Consider the following 22,388-nt stretch of genomic DNA (forward strand, 5'->3'; position numbering starts at 1 on the left):
GCAATTGGTTTGCTTTCCTAACGTTGAAACGATGTTGATTTCAAGTTGTTGAAATTACGTTATAGAATCAACATAAAATCGATCTAATTGGTTTGCTTACCTAACGTTAAAAGGATGTTGCATTTCAATTGTGTAAATTGCGTTATTATAAACACATTTTCTACTTGTTTTAAAAATCTATCACTTATTTGATAAATTAGTCTGTATAGGTAATCATTTATTAAACACACGTCACATTCAGTTAACATTGCTTTATTATTTATACAAAATATACATTTACAAATACATTTTTAAATCTTCTGTATACAAACCCTAAGAGTAATATAGAAAAAAGCATTTACACTCAAAATACACAGACATTCCACATTCAGGCATTCTTTCTAAGCCTCAACCAAATGCAATTCAATGTACAAAATGTCCTTGACATTTATAATTACATACAGTATTATAGCCTATGATGTATTATTATAGCAAAACCGTTGACAGTGGAGTTTGTAGATATATGTGTTAAATAACAAATAATAATTAAATACCGTGTACAGCAATCGATTAGTACATTGGGTTTAATTTGTCGTTTAATGATCTCATATGTGTTGTTAGTACCGAGAAATTTCACGTGAATAAATACTTAGTACGTGGGTGGCGTACTTCAATGTCCAGTACGTGGTATAACATTTGCTCCATTATATGGTGAGAAATCCTGTAATGTTTTCCTCAAAAACCTTGAAAGAAAGACATGGACATCTTGGATGACATGGGGGTGAGTAAATTGTCAGGAATTTTTTATTTGAAACTGAACTAATCCTTTAATATATTACTAATATGTCTGTTTCGCAAAATCATCGTAAATCATCGTAGATCTACGAGTGCTCTGGAGTAATAGTAAATCATGTAGTGCTTTATATACACTTGTCTTGATTGCTAATACACATCTGATGACGATTATTAGGTTAAACGTTCACGGATACGATTATATCATTTTCAGGACTTCGCAAATGGACAGCGACTCTTAAGTAGCACGTAGTGTTCTCGCGCGTTAATGTTAAGTGCATTTTTGGGATTTCCGTAATCTTGCACGTAGAGAGCTAAGGCCAGAGCAGTCAGACTCAGAAGATTTTGAGAAATGCGATTCGAGTAGGAACCACAAACGGATTTGTAAAATTCGTATTTAATGTATTTTTGTTTTTGTTTTTTTTGCAGTTCACACTTGCTAAATCTTTTCGCATTTCAATCGGACATGCAATATTGTTTGTATTCCAAGCAATCTATATATGCAAAATTTGTCCAAAAAGGTGTAACTTGTGTTGTTGGAGACAAAAAGAGAAAAAAGTTTGCAATTCCAAAAAAAAAAAAAAAAAAAAACTGTCACAGGTGCTCAGTTTTGCTATTATAATACCTTAACATGATAGTAATAAGCCATCTGCAAAAGCAGAGAGGTTGGTGTGGTGTACAGTAGTAGGCTACATCTGTAGTTCCAGGTCAGCATCTGGAGATCTGCATTCAGCTGGAGAATATCAAATAAAATAAAAATAGATAAGCGTCATTGGTTCATTCAGCCCGCGCTCATTTAAGAACGACCAATCAGCGTGTATGTTTTGTCTAGAATAGCCTACCTCAAGTTCGAGTTCCTATGCTTCCTATGACGCTTCCTACGAACTCTCAGTTGTCTTCCACCATCTCGTCTATTCCTACGACCTGCACGGCTGAAATCCAAATCCACTGGTCAAGTGAGTGATGAGCTTTCGAGATATAATCAACCTATAAATCCTGCAAAGTACAAAGACACAGTTTTTCCTCACAAAGAAAAAACGGTCAGGTAAACCACAACGGTTGAAAAGTTGTTGTTTTTTCACACAAAGTAGGCTATTGCTTTTGTCGTTATTTATATTTGCTGCTATGCATGTATAATATGTAGTGGGTTAAAATGAGATTTTTGTTTAAAAAAAATGTGTATGTTTTGTCTAGAATAGCCTACCTCAAGTTCGAGTTCCTATGCTTCCTATGACGCTTCCTACGAACTCTCAGTTGTCTTCCACCATCTCGTCTATTCCTACGACCTGCACGGCTGAAATCCAAATCCACTGGTCAAGTGAGTGATGAGCTTTTGAGATATAATCAACCTATAAATCCTGCAAAGTACAAAGACACAGTTTTTCCTCACAAAGAAAAAACGGTCAGGTAAACCACAATGGTTGAAAAGTTGTTGTTTTTTCACACAAAGTAGGCTATTGCTTTTGTCGTTATTTATATTTGCTGCTATGCATGTATAATAGGTAGTGGGTTAAAATGAGATTTTTGTTTAAAAAAAACTTGCATGCCTAAAGTTGTTGAGCCCCTGAACCATTTAGCATTAATAAGTAAACAAGTATAGATATACATGCATGCATAAATACCTTTAAGTGGAACGAATAACTCTGCTGTATGGTGTCAGTCTCATTGCTGGCAAATACCTAAAAATAGACCTAGAGAAATAAAATGAATAAATAAAATATATTGTTGACCACAATATCTGTTAGCATAATAGTTCAAACAATTATAACTACAAGCAATGTAACATTATATTTGTAGCCTACCTCATTTAGTTGATTATTTACCCTATAGAACTTTTCTCACTGAAACAGCCTGGGGTAATTTAAAAATGTTTAAACCTTAAATATTTCAGTAAAAAGCCAAGAGTGTTATACTGTAATATTACATATAATATTTTTAATATAATTTCAATAAACATATAATATACTTATAATTAATTTAACAACTCAAAGTATACACAATTTATCAGTATTTTAACAATTGAGAAACATGTTGGCCTATACAGATTAGTTATTACATACGGTGACGCATTGCTGCCACATACATATTATTTTTTTCCCCCAATTATGTCGTAATAACGAGATCTTATGTCGTTAAAACGACATCTTTTTCTCGTAATAACGAGATCTTATGTCGTTAAAACGACATCTTTTCTCGTAATAACGAGATCTTATGTCGTTAAAACGACATCTTTTTCTCGTAATAACGAGATCTTATGTCGTTAAAACGACATATTTTTCTCGTAATAACGAGATGTTATGTCGTTAAAACGACATCTTTTTTGCCCTTATAAGGACATGTGTAGTCATGTACAAAATATGCCTTTATCCACATAAAATTGACAGCCTATCGCGCCTTTATCACACGTTCAAAAAGCTTAAGCAAATAGTAGCAGCCCCCAATCATGAAATTAATCAATGAGGCCCTTTTTTGAAAATATATTTTATATAGGCTTTTTTATATTTTATATGTTTTTTTTAATATGATATATTATATAGGCCTAATAAGATTTATTTTTGTTAATAGGCTATATCTTCATCTTCATTACATAGAGATATAATTAAACAAAAAGTAGTCAAAACACATCTAACAGAACATAGCCTAAGTTGTTTATTTTTTACAACATTGTGTTCTTATTTTGTTTAATTAACGAAATGTCAATCTTCGTCTTTATAACAGAAGATAGCCTACAATACAATACAAAAATCTTCAAGATGTATAACGGATTGTCACCTTATAAACAGTACTTTTTTAATGGAATAATACACCCTTATAATAAAGAAAAAGCTTCAGTAATAAAGAATATGTTGTCCTTCCACAGAAACCCTTTATTATAAAGAAAATAGGTGGCTCTTAACGTGTCTTTCTATGGGAGGATGGCATTGCGGTGCACAGCAAATATTCAATGCATTCAATGCAAATATTCAATGGTATTCAATGCAAAACAAAAATGAAAAATACAAGTAGCCAATAAAATAAACAAATTATTGTGGCATTAATTAGCCCATAAACAATATTTATTTTAAAGCCTAAACGAATTTGTTTAAAGAAAAACACCAGCGTTGGGCATTTATCTGTATAGGCTAAGTGTTTCAGCCGCCCTTTTCAAACTGGCGCAATAAAATGCAACAGAATTTGATTAGTTAAACATGAAGAGGATTATCCGTCTGGCATGGCCGCTCGCTCTAACGTTAACCTAGATAAATGTTTGCTGTTATGAAGCGCATATCCAAGTGTTTGTGCGGAGTGTGGAGCGCGCAATATGACATGGATGGAGGCGCCGGTGGCATCACTCGCATTTTCCCATCAACAGTGGAAACAACTTAAAATACTCCATTTCTGGTCATACAGAAAATAATAATACATAAGTCGCAACTACTTTTATTTGGGTAAACTCACAACAACAAGAAAACGGTGTGCTTTTGTAAAATAAAATAAAACGAACAGGGCACGCTTTCATGATCTCTGTGAATTGGAGCGCGCCTCAAAAATGAACTGGAAAACAGTGTATAGACAAGCCTCACAGTCACAAACATGAGAAATATAACTATAAAGTTTATACAAAAAAATGTCCACCAACGAAAAAAAATCCAATCGAAAGCATATACGGTAGGCTATAGACTACCATCTGATTATGTAATCCTGTCCGTATGAAAGGCTCATACATTACAGCGGAGATGTATGGAGATACGTATGCAGGCAGCCTACACTGATTTAGAAAATAATAGTTCATTAATAAACAATTAAAATGCTTCGTTATTTTTTTTTCAGATACATTTATCATATCATTAGCATACTTTTGCCGGCGCTTTGCGGCAAGTTTTATGCATGCGCTTGAGCGCGGAATATAGGCTATAGCGTACATGCACCCAGCATTGAATATAAACGTGCGATTAGTTCTAATTGCTTAAATGAATGACTACTAGTCTAGAAAAATCCTTTAGTCTATGGCAACTCTAATCAATAGCCTACATTTAATATCTGACATTATTTCATTAGTAACTAGTATCCAGCTCTTCACATTTAATTAGTTGAGTTAGCATAATTAATAAACTAATAAAATAATAAAATAAAATTTAAATTTAAATTAAGATACTAACCATATATTTATATATATCATTGCTTATTCCACCACACAAAGGACTGTTTAAGGTGACAATCCATTATACATGTGAAGATTGTAGGCTGTATCTAGAAGATTTTTGTATTGTATTGTATCTTCTGTTATAAAGACGAAGATTGACATTTCGTTAATTAAACAAAATAAGAACACAATGTTGTAAAATTTTCTGTTAGATGTGTTTTGACTACTTTTTGGTTAATTATATCTCTAGGTAATGAATGAAGATATAGCCTATTAACAAAAATAAATCTTATATAATATATATATAAAAAAACTTATAGGCCTATTTAAAATATATTTTCAAAAAAGGGCCTTATTGATTAATTTTGCATGATTGGGGGCTGCTACTATTTGCTTAAGCTTTTTGAACGTGTGATCAATTTTATGTGGATAAATGCATATTTTGTACATGACTACACATGTCCTTATAAGGGCAAAAAAAGGGCAAAAAAAGATGTCGTTTTAACGACATAACATCTCGTTATTACGAGAAAAAGATGTCGTTTTAACGACATAACATCTCGTTATTACGAGAAAAAGATGTCGTTTTAATGACATAACATCTCGTTATTACGAGAAAAAGATGTCGTTTTAACGACATAAGATCTCGTTATTACGAGAAAAGATGTCGTTAAAACGACATAAGATCTCGTTATTACAACATAATTGAGGGGAAAAAATAATATTATGTAAGTGGCAGCAATGCGTCACCGTAATTACAGATATTAGATACACAAATTATTACCTAAACTATATAACAATACTATATACTATATAATAATAACTGTAATTAATTTAGATTGACACAAAAAAATTAACAATTAAATAACAGATGATCTTCTGCCACTGCCACCATCTCTGTCTGGAGCGTAACGCAACCATTTTTTGACTGCCTCAGAAAAGTCTGCCTTGGAAGCCTCTTTACCTTGTGCTGTACTTCTCAATGCACCTGAAACATTATGGAACAAAATTAAACTCGCATTGCAGCATAGGGCTTTGACTTTTGCCTTTTCTTTTTGGTGATCAAAGATGAGTTTTAAGAGATACAATTATTGACTGCAGGGGAGTTTCCTAAATGATTTGGCAAAACTGTTAAACAAAGATAGTGTGAAAAGCTCTTTTAGTAGTTAGTCTATTACTTACGGAACATTATCTTCGAGAGATTTGAGGTCTCGAAGCTCCTCTTTTGTCCACGTCCTGCCCAGTTAAATGATGAAGCCAGATTGTTTGTCAAAATGTGGCTCAACATTTTCCTTACTGTGTCTTCCAGTTTATGACCACCCAGAAGTGACAGCTGGAAAAACTAATAAAAAAGAGATCAGTGTTCACATTAATTCCCATTTCCCAATTTTTTTTGCCATTCTCTGTGAATCTCTCATCAAAGTATTTCCATCCACAGACTCTAGACTGTGTTTGTGTGTGTGTGTGTGTGCGTGCGTGCGTGTGTGTGTTTGTGTGTGTGTGTTTTGTTTTTTTGCAAACATAAATGATTGCTTCCGGTGTCAAATGCTAGTTTGAGTATTTCTATTTCTGTGGATTTCCTGGGATTTTTACAGACAAGTGTCTCTAGCATTTACTCAGATTGGTGCCAAAAAATTAAAACATCCAGTGAAGTTCTATAGGTGAGAGATCAACAGAGAATGGCCTGACTCGTTCAAACTGACAAAGTCTACAGTAACCATATCAGTGTAAATGTTTCTACAGCATTATTTTCAGCATTATGTTTGGTATAGTACAGTCATCTCTAATGGTTTCTGTTTTAATGAAAACTGAATATGGGCAATCGTCTGGAAACAATAATCTTTGTTTTCTTTTTTCCATACTTATCAAGACCTGGATATTAAATCAAATTCCATATTTCCCAAACAGCGTAGGTTAAGTGTAATTGCATTACAAGATTTACCAATCTGTTTTTTTCTGTCTCGTCCAACCTCTCCAAAGCATCAAAATCTTCTAGAGACTGTAAAGGTAAACCTAAGCTGCATCCTATTTCTGGTTGAGGTAGAGGGACTCCCTGTAATTTTTGGATCATTGCCCTCTGCTCTTTCAGCTCTGCCTTAATTTCCAGGAGAGCTTTTAACACATTCCTCTTGAAAGGAGACAACTCTACAAATAAAGTAAATAAATATATTAATACTTTATTTGTATTAAGAGAGAGAAACTCTACTAGTTCATTAATAATCACCATCAGCAGAACAGGTTTACTGTTTAAATTGGAATGGAATTTTTGTTTTTGATTTATTACCGTTGGTATGTTCATTCTGTGTTTGTTGTGCTCTACTTGGATTTTCTGAAGAAAACAACACAACAGTTTTTTTCATACACTTAAAACTCACCTGTAAAACAATTAGTCTTAAAGAGGTTAGCAGTTTGAAGAATCACCTGAAAAGATGTCTGAGACAGTCGGACTGGAGTTGTGGTTCATGTATCTCTCTTTAAAAAAAAAAGTGACATTGCAGGAAAAGTTAGGATGGATGTCAACATTTATAGTGAATAAGTAGCCTACATTTAGCCTGTAAGTCCCACCTAAAAGAATAATGTCTTCCAAAATTAAGAAAGAACATAAAATCAACATAAATCTCCCCCCTAGGAAACTTAATGGTCTAATAAAAAGTTTCAAATAACTGTTTTCAAAATAGAAAAAATAGCTTTGATCATTACCATTGACCAGTTCAGTCAGTGTGCCCCGGTGTGCTCCGTGGTTTGCGTCTTGGTGTCCGCCGTAGTGTGTGCCCAGGTGTCCTCCGTTGTTCGTGTTTTGGTGTGATCCCTGGTGTCCGTCGTAGTGTGTGCCCAGGTGTCCTCCGTTGTTCGTGTTTTGGTGTGATCCCTGGTGTCCGTCGTAGTGTGTGCCCAGGTGTCCTCCGTTGTTCGTGTTTTGGTGTGATCCCTGGTGTCTGTCGTAGTGTGTCCCCAGGAGTCCTACGTTGTGTGTGTTTTGGTGTGATCCCTGGTGTCCGCCGTAGTGTGTGTCCAGGTGTGCTTCGGTGTTCGTGTTTTGGTGTGATCCCTGGTGTCCGCCCTGGTGTACCCTGTGTGGATTTTCTGAGAAAAATGTGCAGTTTATTTATAGACTAAATAAATTTCTAAAAGGATATTACAGGATTTGTGGATCTGGAAGTGCAATTATAACAGCTGTGATACAATGTAAAAGAGGCAAAACATTTTTTTTAAAGAATAACATTGCAACACATACCTAGTGAATAGAGGCTTGAGACAGCTGGACTGGTCTCAAAGATCATGTGACTTTCTGAAATAATTATGATCAAGTTAAATTAACAGCAGGGTTTTGCGTAATACAATTGTGTGCTTTGAATTCATTCAGTCATGTTTGATAATCAATAAAGGCGGACTTTTGTGAACTTTCTCAATTAGTGGATTTCAATGATGTTGCTGTTAAGGACACTTCGAAACGGGTTAAATTAACCGTTCGTTCAAGGATGCCTGAGAAAAGAATACAGTTTTCTCTGGCCCAATATATAGACTATGCTGAGCTGCTCATCATTTACTGTGAGTTTTTTACAGGGGCTCCAGCCCCTGACCAGCATCCAGTGTCGGCTACAGCCCCTGACCAGCATCCAGTGACCGCTACAGCCCCTGACCAGCATCCAGTGACCGCTACAGCCCCTGACCAGCATCCAGTGTCGGCTACAGCCCCTGACCAGCATCCAGTGACCGCTACAGCCCCTGACCAGCATCCAGTGACCGCTACAGCCCCTGACCAGCATCCCGTAAGGCCGCTCCATTTCACAAACCCATATATACTGTATATGTCCATCCAATTTTATGACAGGTTCAGTGCATTTCAAATTAAATTCAATGGGAATTTACTTTTAAAGTTTTTTTTTTTTTTTTTTTAAAGATTTGAATCGCCTTGAAATTCAGGGACATATGATCATGAAGAGTTTTTTCTTAAAATTAACTACAAAAACAGTTTAATTAGACTTCCATAATACCTGGAATGTCAATTACGGGGGCAGCTGGGAGCCGTGATTTTTTTGGTGCATTAACATCCTGGTCAGAATCATTCTCTGTGAAGTTTAGGAAGCGTGGATTAGGCCTGTAAAGGGAAACAGTAAAATTATTTCTCAATAAGACAACACGGTAACGCTTTAGATTACAGCCCGGAAAGTACTGCGTAATTAAAGCGATTTTACAATGTAACTTTCGGTAATTATAGTGGACCTATAAAGTAAGTATATACGCTGTAAATTTGTCTTAATTCCGCAGTACTTTCCGGGCTGTAATCTAAAGCGTTACCGACAACACCTATAAAAGTCTTTGATATTTATTATCATTAAACCTTAAATTACCTTTTCTTTCTTTTTATTCTTTCATTATGGCCCTCTTCGTCAGAAGTTATTTCCGACGTGTGGATATCACAGTCCACATACTTTTTAAGCATCTTCTGTGCTTTTTCTAGTGTTTCTAGTAATATAGATATAAATAATATATACGATTGAGCAAAGCATGTATAGTTATCAGTGCATTGAGATAATAAAATAAATAATATAAAAAAAAAGAAAAACATTCTTACCACACTTTTTAAGCAATCGCACAGGCTCAAATAGTTTCCATCCAGCTTGTACAGGCTCTTGTCTCTTTACTGCCACCTTTAATTTTTCTTGAGTGTATTTTGGCCAGTAGCACTTTTGTCCAAAAAGCCAATTGTCTGGGACAACATCTGTGCTTTTGTCAGGAAATTCTATTAATGTATACTGATTCACTTTATCCATTATTGTCTGGGAAAGATAAGAAATTTGAGAAATGTTGACCCCAGCTGTGATTAGTTCTGGGTTGCTGCGTGTTCAGCTCCCTTACCCATACCAATCACAGTGGAGTAAGTCAGGCATGAATTAATTTATTTGTATGTAATGCAATGTACTTATTTGTATGCAGTGAAAATAACAGAAAGAGTGGGTGTGTTAAATTAAAGTATCTTTTTATTTTAATGAGCAGGAAGAAAATGAGTGATATTCCCTTCTCTCACAATGTCACCTCACCTCAACAAACTTTCAAAGGGTTTACCCGAAAATCTTGTCATGATTTACTCACTTTCATCTTAGAAACACATATTTAGATATTTTTTAATGAAATTTGAGAGATTTTGGTCACTCCAATGACAGTACAGATAACCAAAACTTTCTAGATCAAAAAATGTCATCGTACTATTAAAAACGAATCAGTATGAATCAAGAGGTTTAATCTAAGTCTTCTGAAAAGACTTAAATGCTATATATGATGGACAGATTTAATTTAGCCATAATAGACATTGATTAAAACAGATGTACAGTGCATTGCATACACCCAAGTGCTTGTATTTGTGCGTAACCCACCAATGAGGATTGTTCCAGTGTGTTTGAAGTTACTTTTACAAACACAAATTGAATTGAGAGGTGTAATCTATGTTATGACATTTTTGGATCTAGAAAGATTTGGTTATCTGGACTGTCAATGGAGTGACCCAAATCTCTCAGATTTCGTTAAAAAAATATCTTAATATGTGTTATGAAGATGAACAAAAGTCGTATGGGTTTGGAGCATGAGAGTGAGTAAATGATGATAGAATCCTATAACCCTATAGGATTTATTTCAACTTTTTCAATATTTTATGTTTATTTAAATTTAAAATAATTTCCAAAAGCCTGACACTACATCTGTGCTCACTCTGCTGAACAAACACTATCTGCAATGGAGAAGGGGTATTGCAAAAAACCCATTATCATTTTCAGGAAGAAGTACGTACTTGTGTTTTACACTGGACAAAGGTACTATTTCAGTCTTTTCTTGCAAGACAGAGACTCTATAACATCCAAGTGCAGAGGAGTCGCATGGATAAGTGTAAAATGATTCTGTTTTTTGGAACCTCTGACACACTATATGAACGCTTTCATTCTGTTTGATTATATCCTTAATTATGGCTATGTCTGTGTCGATTTTGATACAGTTGTCTCCTTGTTTGGGTGACAAAACAAAATCTGAGAAATGCACCTTTTTTAGCTCTTTTGAACTTGATGACAGATTAGATTGATGAGATTCTTTTGGAAGCATTTCTGAAAGTCTTTTGACAACCTGCTGTAAAGGACAATCTGGTTTTCTAACCAATCGTTTCAGTTCACCCAGGTAATTTTCATATGGAAATGCCGCTATATTATCAAGAGGGCCGAATGCTTTATACTCGTCTGCAAGATGGATAACCTGGTGGACATTGAAAACTACTTCGTCTGTGCCATACAATCTGATGTAATGTGTTACAAATGACAACAGAGCCTTTTTAGCAAATTCAATCATTGAATCAGAGAGGCCGGGACTAAGCAGCAGAAACATGCCAATAGAAAAGAGAAGAAAGTTGTCATAAATTGCGGATTCAACACATCCTTTTAACACAACGGGACCAGTGTATATCATGAACTGGCGGAACTCTGTGGCCTTCCATCTATCCACATCTGTCAAAGAACGAGGTTTCCTGGCAAACTCTTGAGGCATAAAAGAACGGAGAGCAACAAGTCTGTCAGAAATCTCTGCTATACGCTGTGATGACAACCTTGTTCTAAGCTTTTTCCCTTTCATCCACATTTGAATTAACCTCCTCATTACTCCAAGACAGCAGGTGTGCATGTAGTCTAACGGGAATTGGGTTACCATTTTTACTAGTTCGTGTAAAGGGCTTAAACTACTGTTCAAATGGTGTTCTTCATTTGTCATCATTTCATAATCCATGTCAGTACGCAGTGGAGCATCTGTTTCAGGATATGTCATTTTATTACACCATACTCCAGTCTGGGAACATTTGTCACAACCAAAATAGCCATTGTGAGACTTGACATTTTTGATGAATGCTCGTGCAGGGGCATCGCAAATAAAGGAGGAGACAACAACTTTAAAATGAGTACCATTCTTTACAATGCCTTCTTGCAAAACAAATTTTAATTCGGCAATAAAATCTTTCAAATACTCCCTGAGTGAGCTCGGTTTACTACTGCCACAGAACAAACCAACTACAAATGGAGATCGTGTTTCATCACAGTCAACTGTTGCAAGAATTGGCCAAAATTGTGTTCTGGAGCTTTTAAACAGGGGGATGCCATCAATGTTAAACTGCAAAGCAAGAGTTTTTAAATTTTCAGCAATATTGGAGATCCTACCTAATATGTTTTGCAAGCCATTTACCAGTCCAAAATGGTAATATTCACCATTGCAAATCTTTACTACGGGTACCTTTGTCTGTGTACCAAGAAGAGTCCTTGCATCCTTGGGCAAATCAGGAAATTCTGATCTTAGGATTGCCAATAGTGCTGTTAGAGCTACTAGAGGGATGAAAAAAGATGCTGCCCATGTTTGCAGTTTAGTTTGCAACTGATTAAGTGAATTGTTGCTACTGCTATCAGATTCATTTGATTGGATACTACCAGGATCAGAGAGATTGTCAGAATCACAGAAGAAATCAGCATCTGTGTTTTTTTCCAGATCACATGAGTTCTCATGTGGGGACAAAAGAGAGGAAACTATATTACAAGAAGATGTGAGATCTATACTTTCAGAGTCTTGACATTTGTGACCATGAACAGATTCCTCAGTGTTTTCAGTTTGTGTTTTGTATTCATCTAAAATATCTCTTTCTATCTCTTGTACACTGGCCATAGTCTTTCTCCTTTTAGTCCAGTAAGACATTGTGGTATGTGTGTGTTATTGTCAGTATTATATATTATGTATTTGGTTATATAAAGATTTATATGTACAGGTATATTGTTATTGTTTGATAAAAATGATGATTTTGGAAAATGCTCCTGAAAAACAAAAATAAGAGATAGATAAAAATAATTGTTAATATTGTGTAGTTCAGTGCAATTAATGTCAAACCTTTTTCCTTTGTTTGTCTTTTTTTTAGAGAAAAAACACGCATGTACTGTACCTGATATATATCCAAAAGATTAGATTAAAAATGCTGCCAATCATTTTTTATTAAATTTTTATATTTAATATCTTTATTTATCTCAACTTGTTTTGTTCTGTTTGGGCTAACAGCAATATTATAATAATTATAATTACAAACTATTAGCCGTATTAAGTCTATAGTACTCATTTTGTCCATTAGATGGAGCAAAAGTATAAGAAATCACTTGTAAAACTTTTTTTTAATCGGTCTCCATTATTTTTAATGACAAACAAAAGCCTGAATTAATTTTTAATGTAGGGTACTGACAATACAGTTTAATAAAACATGTTTACGGATAAAGTTGTGTGACGATTATAATTAAATATGTAACTTTTTTATATCCCAATATTGAAGACATAGGTCAAGTTTCCAGACGTTTAGACATAAAATGAAGGGACAAGTGTATTTCCCACAATATACATTATTTTAATTGTATAAAGACACTTATTTAGTGCTGTATGAAGAATACAACAAACCTTTCATTTGCAAAATTGCAAGCAAAATAAGCACATTAAATAATATAAACAAACATAAGCTCGGAAGTGCCCGCAAACTTATTGGTACTGTGACTTGACTTGATCCTTAGCAGGAACTGCATTTTTTGTACACTGGGACTTGAGACTTGATAGTAAGGACTTTTGTTTTGACTTTAACATGCGTTACTTGCTCCCATCTCTGTCGATTTTGTTCCTCATAACCGGTATTATATCGTGGCAAGCCTATTGCAAATATTTGTTTAAAAATCAGTAAATAAAATCAAATAAACATCAATATGATTTATTGCTAATTAATTAAATTAATTAATTTTTGAATAAAAAAAATGAATATGTATATAAAATTGTATAATATAATAATATACTATAATTATAAAAAACAAGTTATTTAAATCCTTAAGACAAATTATTATTGCTGCATGATGTATCTGTTTGAACTAAATACAAATACTAAAAGTATCTGATACTCAGTCAAAAAATATACTCACAAGAAAAAAAGCCAAAGATGCCAAAAGAGTCGTTGGGTTGACAGTAGTTGAGAGTTGGGGTGCTGCTGATGACACATAAACAAAGTTTAAAAAAACAAAAACATTAGTAGTCAGACACTGCATACTGTATGAATTGACATGGATTGTTTATTCATTAATGATCATTGTGAACATTTTAAATCGGAAATAATGCTACAGTAGATTGTTTTCTAAGATATCCGTTTAATTTGTAAAGGCATTACTGGTGACTCTGATGTATGATAATGGAGGAGGGCAGGAGGAACGATGTAAAATCTAATAAATAAAAAAAGATAATCATTGGGTTGGTTTAGGTGAATGCATTTGTATCATGAATCGAAAAAGAGATCAGAAACTGCATGAGCTTGTGAATCAAATTGAATCATGAAATCTATATGAGTCAGGCCAGTATCTGACTTATAACTTAAATATCTGGTAGGCATTCAAAACATACTTACAAAATACAAAGTCGCTGTGTGCTAGGGCTCTTAAAAGAGCCTTTGGGGGTGTTGTAGCTGCTGTTGACACAAGGAAAGGGAAGAGAAAGAAGAAACATGTCTGAATATGAGAGAGAGATATCTGTACGAATTAATGCAATGATTTTTGACTAATCTGGATGACTGCTAGATTTATCACTTACAATAATCAGACTGCAATATATACTGAAAAAAAGAAAATAATAATATTATTAACACGGTGACAATAATAATTTAAATAAAATATTATTATTAATGTATTATTAATAAAATACAATAATAATTATTGTTATTAATAAAACAATATTTATTTAACAATGTTTATATTTATAAATATTATTAGATGTAGTGGTATTAATAATATGACAGACAGACGGATGGCAAATCTGACCTCATCTTTATAAGCCATGCACGTCTCTCGCTCTCATAGGCTTGGCTGCAAGCGCGTGAGCGCTGCGCGTACACCACCAGCGCTCGCAGCCAAGCCACAATAACGCGCTTTCCATACAACGTAAAGATAGTATTATTAATAATTGTATAATTGATTTATTTTACAGTAACGATAACATCACAGACAAAAAAAAAAAAAAAAACTCAAAAAAGTAAATTTCAATATGAGCGGATTTTCTCTATCCCAAATGACGTCACAGACGTAACGGCATTTATAGCGGACGGGAAAACAACCGGAAAACCATTGTTTATGTGAAAAGTAGTGGTACATTTACTGGAAAACACAGTTAATACATTTTGTGACAATTAAAAATGTTTATTAGGTGAAAGCGGCCGTTATTTATCTTACTTACTTATCTGTATACCCTGAGTAGGGGCCTACAGTAGCCTATGTGCTATAATTAGATTTTATTATTTACTTTCTTCAAAGTTTTAAGTGTCATTTACCTTTGTATGGGGTTTGTATGTTTTAAAAGTAATTTACCTACATCGGTTAAGTAAAAAGTACTTTACCTCAGAAATGTAGTTGAATATGGATGTCCACTTGGAATGAAAACCGGGTTCTGCGCGCGGTGGTCACAACCCCTTCTTATATATGCCCGCTGCCAGGTTTCGCGGGCTTGGCACGCTCACAAATGTATATTATTTTTTTAATTTTTTTTTTAATGTACATTTTTATAATGATACCTTGCGTTACCTTGTCAAGAAAGTGATATACCACAATAATTTAATAAATATAATTATATATAAACTTTAGAATATAAATATGTTAACTAAGCTAGATTTACAAAATTAATTAACAATTAAAATGAATCGGTTGTGCAGTCAGTGTTGGGTTACCTGGAAGGGAAACATACATAACATAATACATATTCAACAACCCATAGGTGGCGATCATATGCGAGTTACCAATAAGCATGCATACAAGCGAAGAACCATGCGAGTCACAGACACGAGTTTACTATCAACGCGTGGCATCCTTTATGGTGGCTGGCAGCATTCTGTTTTGATGTACAAATGGTTGAGAGAGGTAAGTAGTATATGGAATAATATGTGGAAATGTATGCTTTTATCATAGTATGATAATTTGTGGGATTGTGAGCGTTTTCCCCAGAGCTGACTAACGCGTTTGCACATTTGTTTTGTTAAAGGAGCTTTATAATTTTGAAAATGCAGTTTTGAAATCTATCTTAAGAATTGAAAGTAAATCAAACATGTAAGAGAAGTACAAGATGCATCCATATATGTTAATTAGGTGTGAATTAAACTGTTTTCCTTAGAAAAATAACCTACAGGAATCCTGCATTTTTTTTTTTTTTAAGGATACTTTTATTTATTTATACATTAACAATATGTGCGGGAAATTTCTACAGGTTTTAGAATGAACAGAAACATGCAAGGACATCAAGCACACTTGTGCACACCTCCATTTTCCCTCATATCAGCATCACCAGAGACAGTGCTAGAAAGGTGTCAAGGTCTGTATGTTTTTTGTTGTTGTTGTTATTATTTTACCATTACCATTATTTTTTACCATAAATATTTTGACCTCATTTGTTTGACAGTTTTTTTTTTCTGCCAGTTTCTGTGTCCTGCCTGTATATGTTGTTTTCTCTCGAAAGCAGCCTAGATTGTTTATGCTTCTAGTTTGCTGATATTTTAATGTTGATATGCCTTCCTCTGCTGTTTGTTGTAGGTAGCTCCCGATGAGAGACCTAGTGTCATGCCTGATCTGGAATCAGCTGCAGGTTTGCCAAACTCCTAATTTTGATGAATTCATAAACTGACACTGTTAGTTTGTTACACAATGTGTTTGCCTTTCCTTAGTAAAGTGTGCGTGTGTGTGTGTGTGTGTCTGTCTCTCTCTCTCTCTCTCTCTCCTTTAGATGAGCTTTCCCCTGACTCGAAAGACAATATAGAGAGCTGAGTGAGAACTACTTCTCCCTGAAAAGAGAGCGGGACCATCATTACATCGACAAGAAGAGTCTCCATTACGCTATATATTCAAAAAAGTCCCTTTGTCTTCCACGGAAAGTAAACTTATGGATTTGCACATGAAGGTGAGTAAATGACGGCAGAATTATCATTTTTGGAAGAACTAGTCCTTTAATATGCATTTCAAGGCTGAGATTATGTGTCTGCAGAGCTAACGTTACTCACACAAAATAACATCTAAAGTGCATGTGACGAAGACAATATCTTTATGAACTTCAGAAAAATATTTATTAGATTTAGGTAAGTATTAACTAACAGACAGACAGACAGTTATATTCAAAACAACTCCAAATCTTACTAACTTTCCATGATAAAGTGCTTTACCATTTAAACAGATCCAACAAATAAAATGAAGAAAAAACATTATCTGTCGAAATCTGTCTGTATAATGTTGGGCACTGAGAGTATAATGGAAATATAATTAACCACAAACCAACATGAGACTTCAAGTCTTTTAAATAAATGATTCTCTCTTCTATCCTTTTCTTTTGGTATAGAATAAAATACCAGTTCAGGGTTCCTCTTTCAGCTGTTGTTGCAGCCAACTGCACAACATATTGCAGGCATTACTGAGACCGTGATGGCGGCGCAAAGCTACAGTGACGTGATGTGAACCGAATGAATAATCAGCACAGTTGGAGGTAGCCTACTAAGGCTTCCCACATAATCCATGATCAAATCTTTGATTTACAGTACAGTATTAATTCACACATCACAGTAACACTGCAAAATTAAAGACAGACAATGAGATCCGACTAAAATCACGTTTTATTGAGTCAGCAGTTATATACAAACAATAAGGAAAGCTTCAATACTTAAGTTTGTTGCAGTAGCTCACCAATCTGGCTTTCTGCCTCTGGTATGCGCGCACACCCTGTAATGTTTGAAAACAGGAAACCCATGTTTCAACAACTACGGATGGGCCCTGGCTATTAATTCGGGTTACAAGTCTGACTCTCTAACCATTAGGCCATGGTGGTACATTGACACACTTTCCATCCACAAACTTTTAAAATAAGGTTGAGATTTCATTCTTCTTCCTTCTCTTTTCCAGAGATTTGGAAGAACACGTCCTTCAACGGTGAGTTGTCCCCATACCTAACCCAACCATCTATTTGAATCGGAAAGTAACTGTTACCCTTAAAACTAAAATCATTTACATTTTTGTAAAATGTAAATACAGGTTGATGTGGAAGATAATATTTAAAAAAAATGAGCACAGCCTACCTCATTTGATTGAATGTTTATGACTTATTTTCAATTTTTAATGATTTTATTTATAAAACATTTAGGCTTAAAAATATTTAGTTTTTATATGTTCAGACAGTGATGGTGAAAGTGATTCAGAAATTGGAACTTTGTCCGAGGAGGAATCAAGTGATCTAAGAAGTGATATGGCAAAATGGGCTGTAAAAAATAAGGCAACACGCACATTGGTTGATGAGCTGCTCTTGGTGTTACATAACAGGGTTGTATTCAACTACCAGTCACAGGAGAAGATTGATGCAAGAACAGAAGATGACTGGTTGTTCACCCTTGATCGCTGCAGGCTTGCAGTGCATACAAACGTTTGTGCTGGACAATATGCATGTTGTCTGCCCTAGGGGTTGTCAGACGATTGCTGAACTTTCTAAAACAGGGACCGAGAGGGTGTAGGCTGTCCTCAAGGCAAATTGAAGAAATATCAGCAAAACTCTTGATCATTCCCACTACTTAGAATTATACTTCATTTGTAATACCTGCTGTAGCAATTTCCCTTCTTTATTTTATTTTTAAACCAGATCATTCAGCCCTGGCCAAGAGTGTCTGTCCATAAAAATAATAATTGGTCGCTTCTTTTTTGGCTAGAATTCCAGAAGAGAGTTCTTCAGCTCCTTGTCAAAATCAAGGATACAATTCACGTTGCCACCTCATCTGCTGGAACAAGTTATGAAGTGAAGCCGGCAAACACTGAAGAAGAGCTCGAAGCTTTAGAGAATCACCTGGAGGACAAGAATGAGGGAGCAGAACTGGTAAGTTTTCTTTATTTTCGCTCATGATCTGCGCTGTGTATGAACACTTATCCACTTTTTCATGAGAAATATTGCCCTATCGTTTTTTCCAAAAATGTTAGAAACTATTTTTGTTTATGCGTGCCTCTCTGAGATCTTTTTTTGGATTAAAAATCGTTTGTTATTTTGTTAGTTTATATAAACCTTAATATTATTTTCTTTGTGATTAAGATTATTATGCCTGATCATTGTGCCCCAAAATAAACTTTAAAGGTTATCTTGCACTGTATTATGTTTGATTGTATGTTTGCATACCATTTGCTAATTCGCCAGAAAAAAAAACGCGCTTTTACCATCTCAGAAGCACTAACATTAGCTATGGCCGTATCATTTTCCAATCTTATGTCCTTTTTCTTAGACGCTAGAAAAACCATAGATCGAGGAGAGAACCACTATAAATCTGGACATGTAGAACAGTGCAGCTTAGATGCTGGTTTACTTGCCGGTATTGTACGGGCCAGCATGAGGGACAAGGTTTATCGAGTCTCGGTAAGTAAAACTAGGGAGAGATAGAGGAGTTATAAATGTTCTATGTATTTAAGATAACTATACAAATAATCTCTGAACAAGCATAACACAGTTAAATTCCAAACATTTAATATAATAGGCATAATATAATTTAATATAATAGTTGTATTATAATAAATATAATATAACATAATATAATATAACATAATATAATTTAATATAATAGTTGTATTATATATGTTGAAATTAAAGAGAATTGTCCAATAGCATCAACAAATGCTTATTATAATATATTAGAATTAAACCATATATGTTCCCTAAATAAACCATATATACTCATTTTGTTAACATTTTCTTTACCAAATGCCAAGCAGGTTATAACTGGTGTGTTTTATGTCATAGATCAAAACGTGAAAATATTAAGAGGCTTTAACCACAGACCTTATTTCAGGCGATTTAGCAAAAACCCATTCAAAAAACCCATAGACTTTTAGGGCGAGGGAACCGGAAGTGCTAAAATGCTAACTCACTTCCGCGTTTTGGCCTACAAAAGTGACGTCATAACTTCGGAACTCTATTGGGGTCTGCGTATCAGGCTAGTGACACATGGTTTCACAACTCTAATGTGCATGGGGCGAATGTACAGGGCTTAAAGTTCTCAGGCACCATTCCTGATTTCAGGCAAAGAGCACTTTTAAATTAATTCAATACATTGTGCACATTTCCTCCTGGACAACTTTTCAGACCTCAAATCTTTTCTTGCTTTAAGCCCTGAATTTCAATGCTAAAGATTTGTAGAGATATTCTTATGCCTCTCGCTGATTGGGTACAAGACAAACACTCAAACTGATCTAATAAGTACAGCTTCACCTTTTGATCAGAGACAACAACAGAGACAGACAAGACGAAGAGGTGTGCACGTCTTATAGGAGCATGGGGCCTATAGAGCGTGCACAGTATGTTTTCATCCGGGTCTTTACAGCAGGAAGTGCCTTTTCCGGCTTCATTCACTTCTGAGGTGTGTGTTATGCTAGTTGTAGCTAATGTACCCTGGAGGACAAGTGCTCTAATGGGCCTTTCACACAGGACGCGGTATGCGCGGGGCTTGCCGCTGGGTTCAGCGTTGCCCTTCAGATACAACGCGATTTGCGCTGCGCTATGACGTAGGCGGAGTTTTAAAAACCTATATGGGGACACATATTAAAAACCTGTTTACACACATTGCCTACCTACAAGTTGCCTGACTGTTAAAACAACTATTTTTAATGTAAATCTGTCTGTCTATGAGACGATCATCCATTTTGATTTCCGTGCTTGTTTGGATCCCCTGTTTCTATTGGCCGCGCTGGTAATCGTCACAGAGCGCAGCGGCAAAAGTTGAACTATTTTGAACTTTGACCGCGGCGTGCGCGTGAGCACGCCAATGATGCGCACCGCTGCGCTTGCGCTTTGATCGACGCAGCAACAAAACATCCTTGCGCGGCGCAAGCCATTGATATGAATGGGTTTTATAGCGCAGCGCCGCGCATACCGCGTCCTGTGTGAAAGGCCCATAAAAAAACGAAGACAACAAAAGGGTTAAATAATTAATCTTGTAAAGTGCTGGCAAAGTTTCATTAACAATTGGCTTGTTCACCTTGGTGACCACTACAAACTCCTCGTCCTCATCATGTGCCTGCTTTGTGGAGGTCTGGACTCTACTGACCACTTTTCTGGTTATATTTTTAATTTCTTGTTGCTCCTTTTCAGAGTAAACATCTGAAGAGGTTTGGAGGCATTGATGCTGCAGACCATGTGAAGTCAATGGCTGCGCAAGTAACATTGTTCCTTTTTTGCATTAGTTTACAGTGATGTTCCCTGGCATATACTGTCATGCACTCCCCCCACACACCCACTTACTCGCTCTCTGCTACATTTTCATAATGAACTCGATTGCAATATAATATTCTAATATAAATCTGTTTTACCATGGCAGAACTATGACAAATAAAATGATGACCATAATGAGCCTCAGAGGAAAAAGTGGGAAGGTTGCCTTCATGAAGACCCGTCTCTACAAGATAATCTGTGGTGAGTTTGCTTTAACCTAGTAGTTTTGTAACAATGTTTTAAAAAATTGAATATAGTAAGCAGAATAATAATCATTTTAGTTGGAGGACTCTACAGAGCATGCTCTAATATATAATACTCCATTCTGGGCTCTAGACTAACCGGCAGCACTGGTTACTACCAACTGCCTTTTGTTGCTCGCCCAAGCACATGAATATCAATGACCTTGCACATTGATAAATACTAATTTATATACTTGAAACATTGGCAAAGCCACAGAAGTTGATATTTGAAAAATATTTTAATTTAAAGGGGTGGTTCAGAATTTTGGACATCGGACCTCATTTACAAATTAGCCTGTGTGTTATTTATCAACGGTTATTATTTATTCTCTCAACAGACATTTACATCGATAGTCTGGCGTTATAATTTATTTTATTTTGGTGTACTGTGGAGTGGGTAAAACTGTTTTTAATGGCAGGCTAGAGGATACTGTTGACCACCAGCGAACTATGCAACTGGAAGGACTGGGTGAAATTTTTTGAAAACTGTCTCCACTGATAAATAACACCCAGGCTAACGTGTGAATGAGGACCGATGTCAAAAATCCTGAACCACCCCTTTAAGAGGTTAACGTTTGCTAATACTGATCTGTTTTTTTCCCCCTCATCAGACACTGTCTTGAGCTCATTTGATACAACTACAACAAAAGTAAACGAATACATGGCCAAATTCTTGAAATATGCACCAGAGGAGTATAGGAGAGGTGGTAGAAAGAAGTAACTAGAAGAGAAGATTTTAACCAGCCGTGTTCAATGTTGCCCAATGGTTGGGCCGTTTTTCTAAAGGTTAAAGTTCGACACGTAAAATTGTTGTGTGAAATGTTGGCACACTTGCAGCCGTGTAATAAAGAATGTTTCTTACGTCAGTGAAATGTCTTTATTGATCTTCTTTATTGATCTTTATTGGGCCGGTTGCATAAAGCTCTAAGACAGTCTTACAACTTAGACATCAATTTATTTTCTTTAAG

At 35.3% G+C, this 22,388-nt stretch overlaps 1 protein-coding gene and 2 long non-coding RNA genes across 4 annotated transcripts; 1 reads left to right on the plus strand and 2 right to left on the minus strand.

Moving 5' to 3' along the window:
- Positions 1-244: 244 nt before the first annotated feature.
- On the minus strand, positions 245-5,520 carry LOC307174150. The gene is made up of 4 exons (XR_013823957.1): positions 2,394-5,520; positions 1,976-2,129; positions 1,614-1,767; positions 245-1,504 (listed from the first exon to the last, which is right to left on the minus strand). It is a non-coding gene; the product is annotated as an uncharacterized lncRNA (long non-coding RNA).
- Positions 5,521-5,627: 107 nt separating this feature from the next.
- LOC307174140 (uncharacterized protein) lies at positions 5,628-13,563 on the minus strand. The gene is made up of 8 exons (XM_079897841.1): positions 9,471-13,563; positions 9,247-9,361; positions 8,890-8,993; positions 8,130-8,183; positions 7,595-7,978; positions 7,316-7,366; positions 6,837-7,223; positions 5,628-6,236 (listed from the first exon to the last, which is right to left on the minus strand). Exons 1-7 carry the CDS (start codon positions 9,667-9,669, stop codon positions 7,135-7,137), a joined length of 996 nt encoding a protein of 331 aa, XP_079753967.1. The 5' UTR covers positions 9,670-13,563; the 3' UTR covers positions 5,628-6,236; positions 6,837-7,134.
- A 2,141-nt stretch (positions 13,564-15,704) lies between these two features.
- LOC307144428 lies at positions 15,705-22,289 on the plus strand. Of its 2 annotated transcripts, XR_013818742.1 has the most exons (10): positions 15,705-15,825; positions 16,169-16,273; positions 16,492-16,543; positions 16,682-16,855; positions 17,845-17,871; positions 18,639-18,802; positions 19,200-19,330; positions 21,059-21,124; positions 21,285-21,379; positions 22,032-22,285. It is a non-coding gene; the product is annotated as an uncharacterized lncRNA (long non-coding RNA). The 2 variants fall into 2 exon arrangements; XR_013818741.1 differs by lacking the exon at positions 19,200-19,330 and having other exon boundaries at positions 22,032-22,289.
- Positions 22,290-22,388: the final 99 nt, after the last annotated feature.

Source organism: Squalius cephalus (genome assembly GCF_949319135.1).
Source record: "Squalius cephalus genome assembly, chromosome: 2".
Taxonomy (NCBI): domain Eukaryota; kingdom Metazoa; phylum Chordata; class Actinopteri; order Cypriniformes; family Leuciscidae; genus Squalius; species Squalius cephalus.

Bases quoted from the DNA above. Each gene is read 5' to 3' on its own strand.
- LOC307174140 (XM_079897841.1), bottom strand. From the start codon at position 9,669: ATGGATAAAGTGAATCAGTATACATTAATAGAATTTCCTGACAAAAGC. The intron at 7,979-8,129 runs GTATGTGTTGCA...CATTTTTCTCAG, and splicing joins CTCAAGCCTCTATTCACTAG to AAAATCCACACAGGGTACAC. The intron at 7,367-7,594 runs GTAATGATCAAA...TTTTTTTTAAAG, and splicing joins ACTGACTGAACTGGTCAATG to AGAGATACATGAACCACAAC.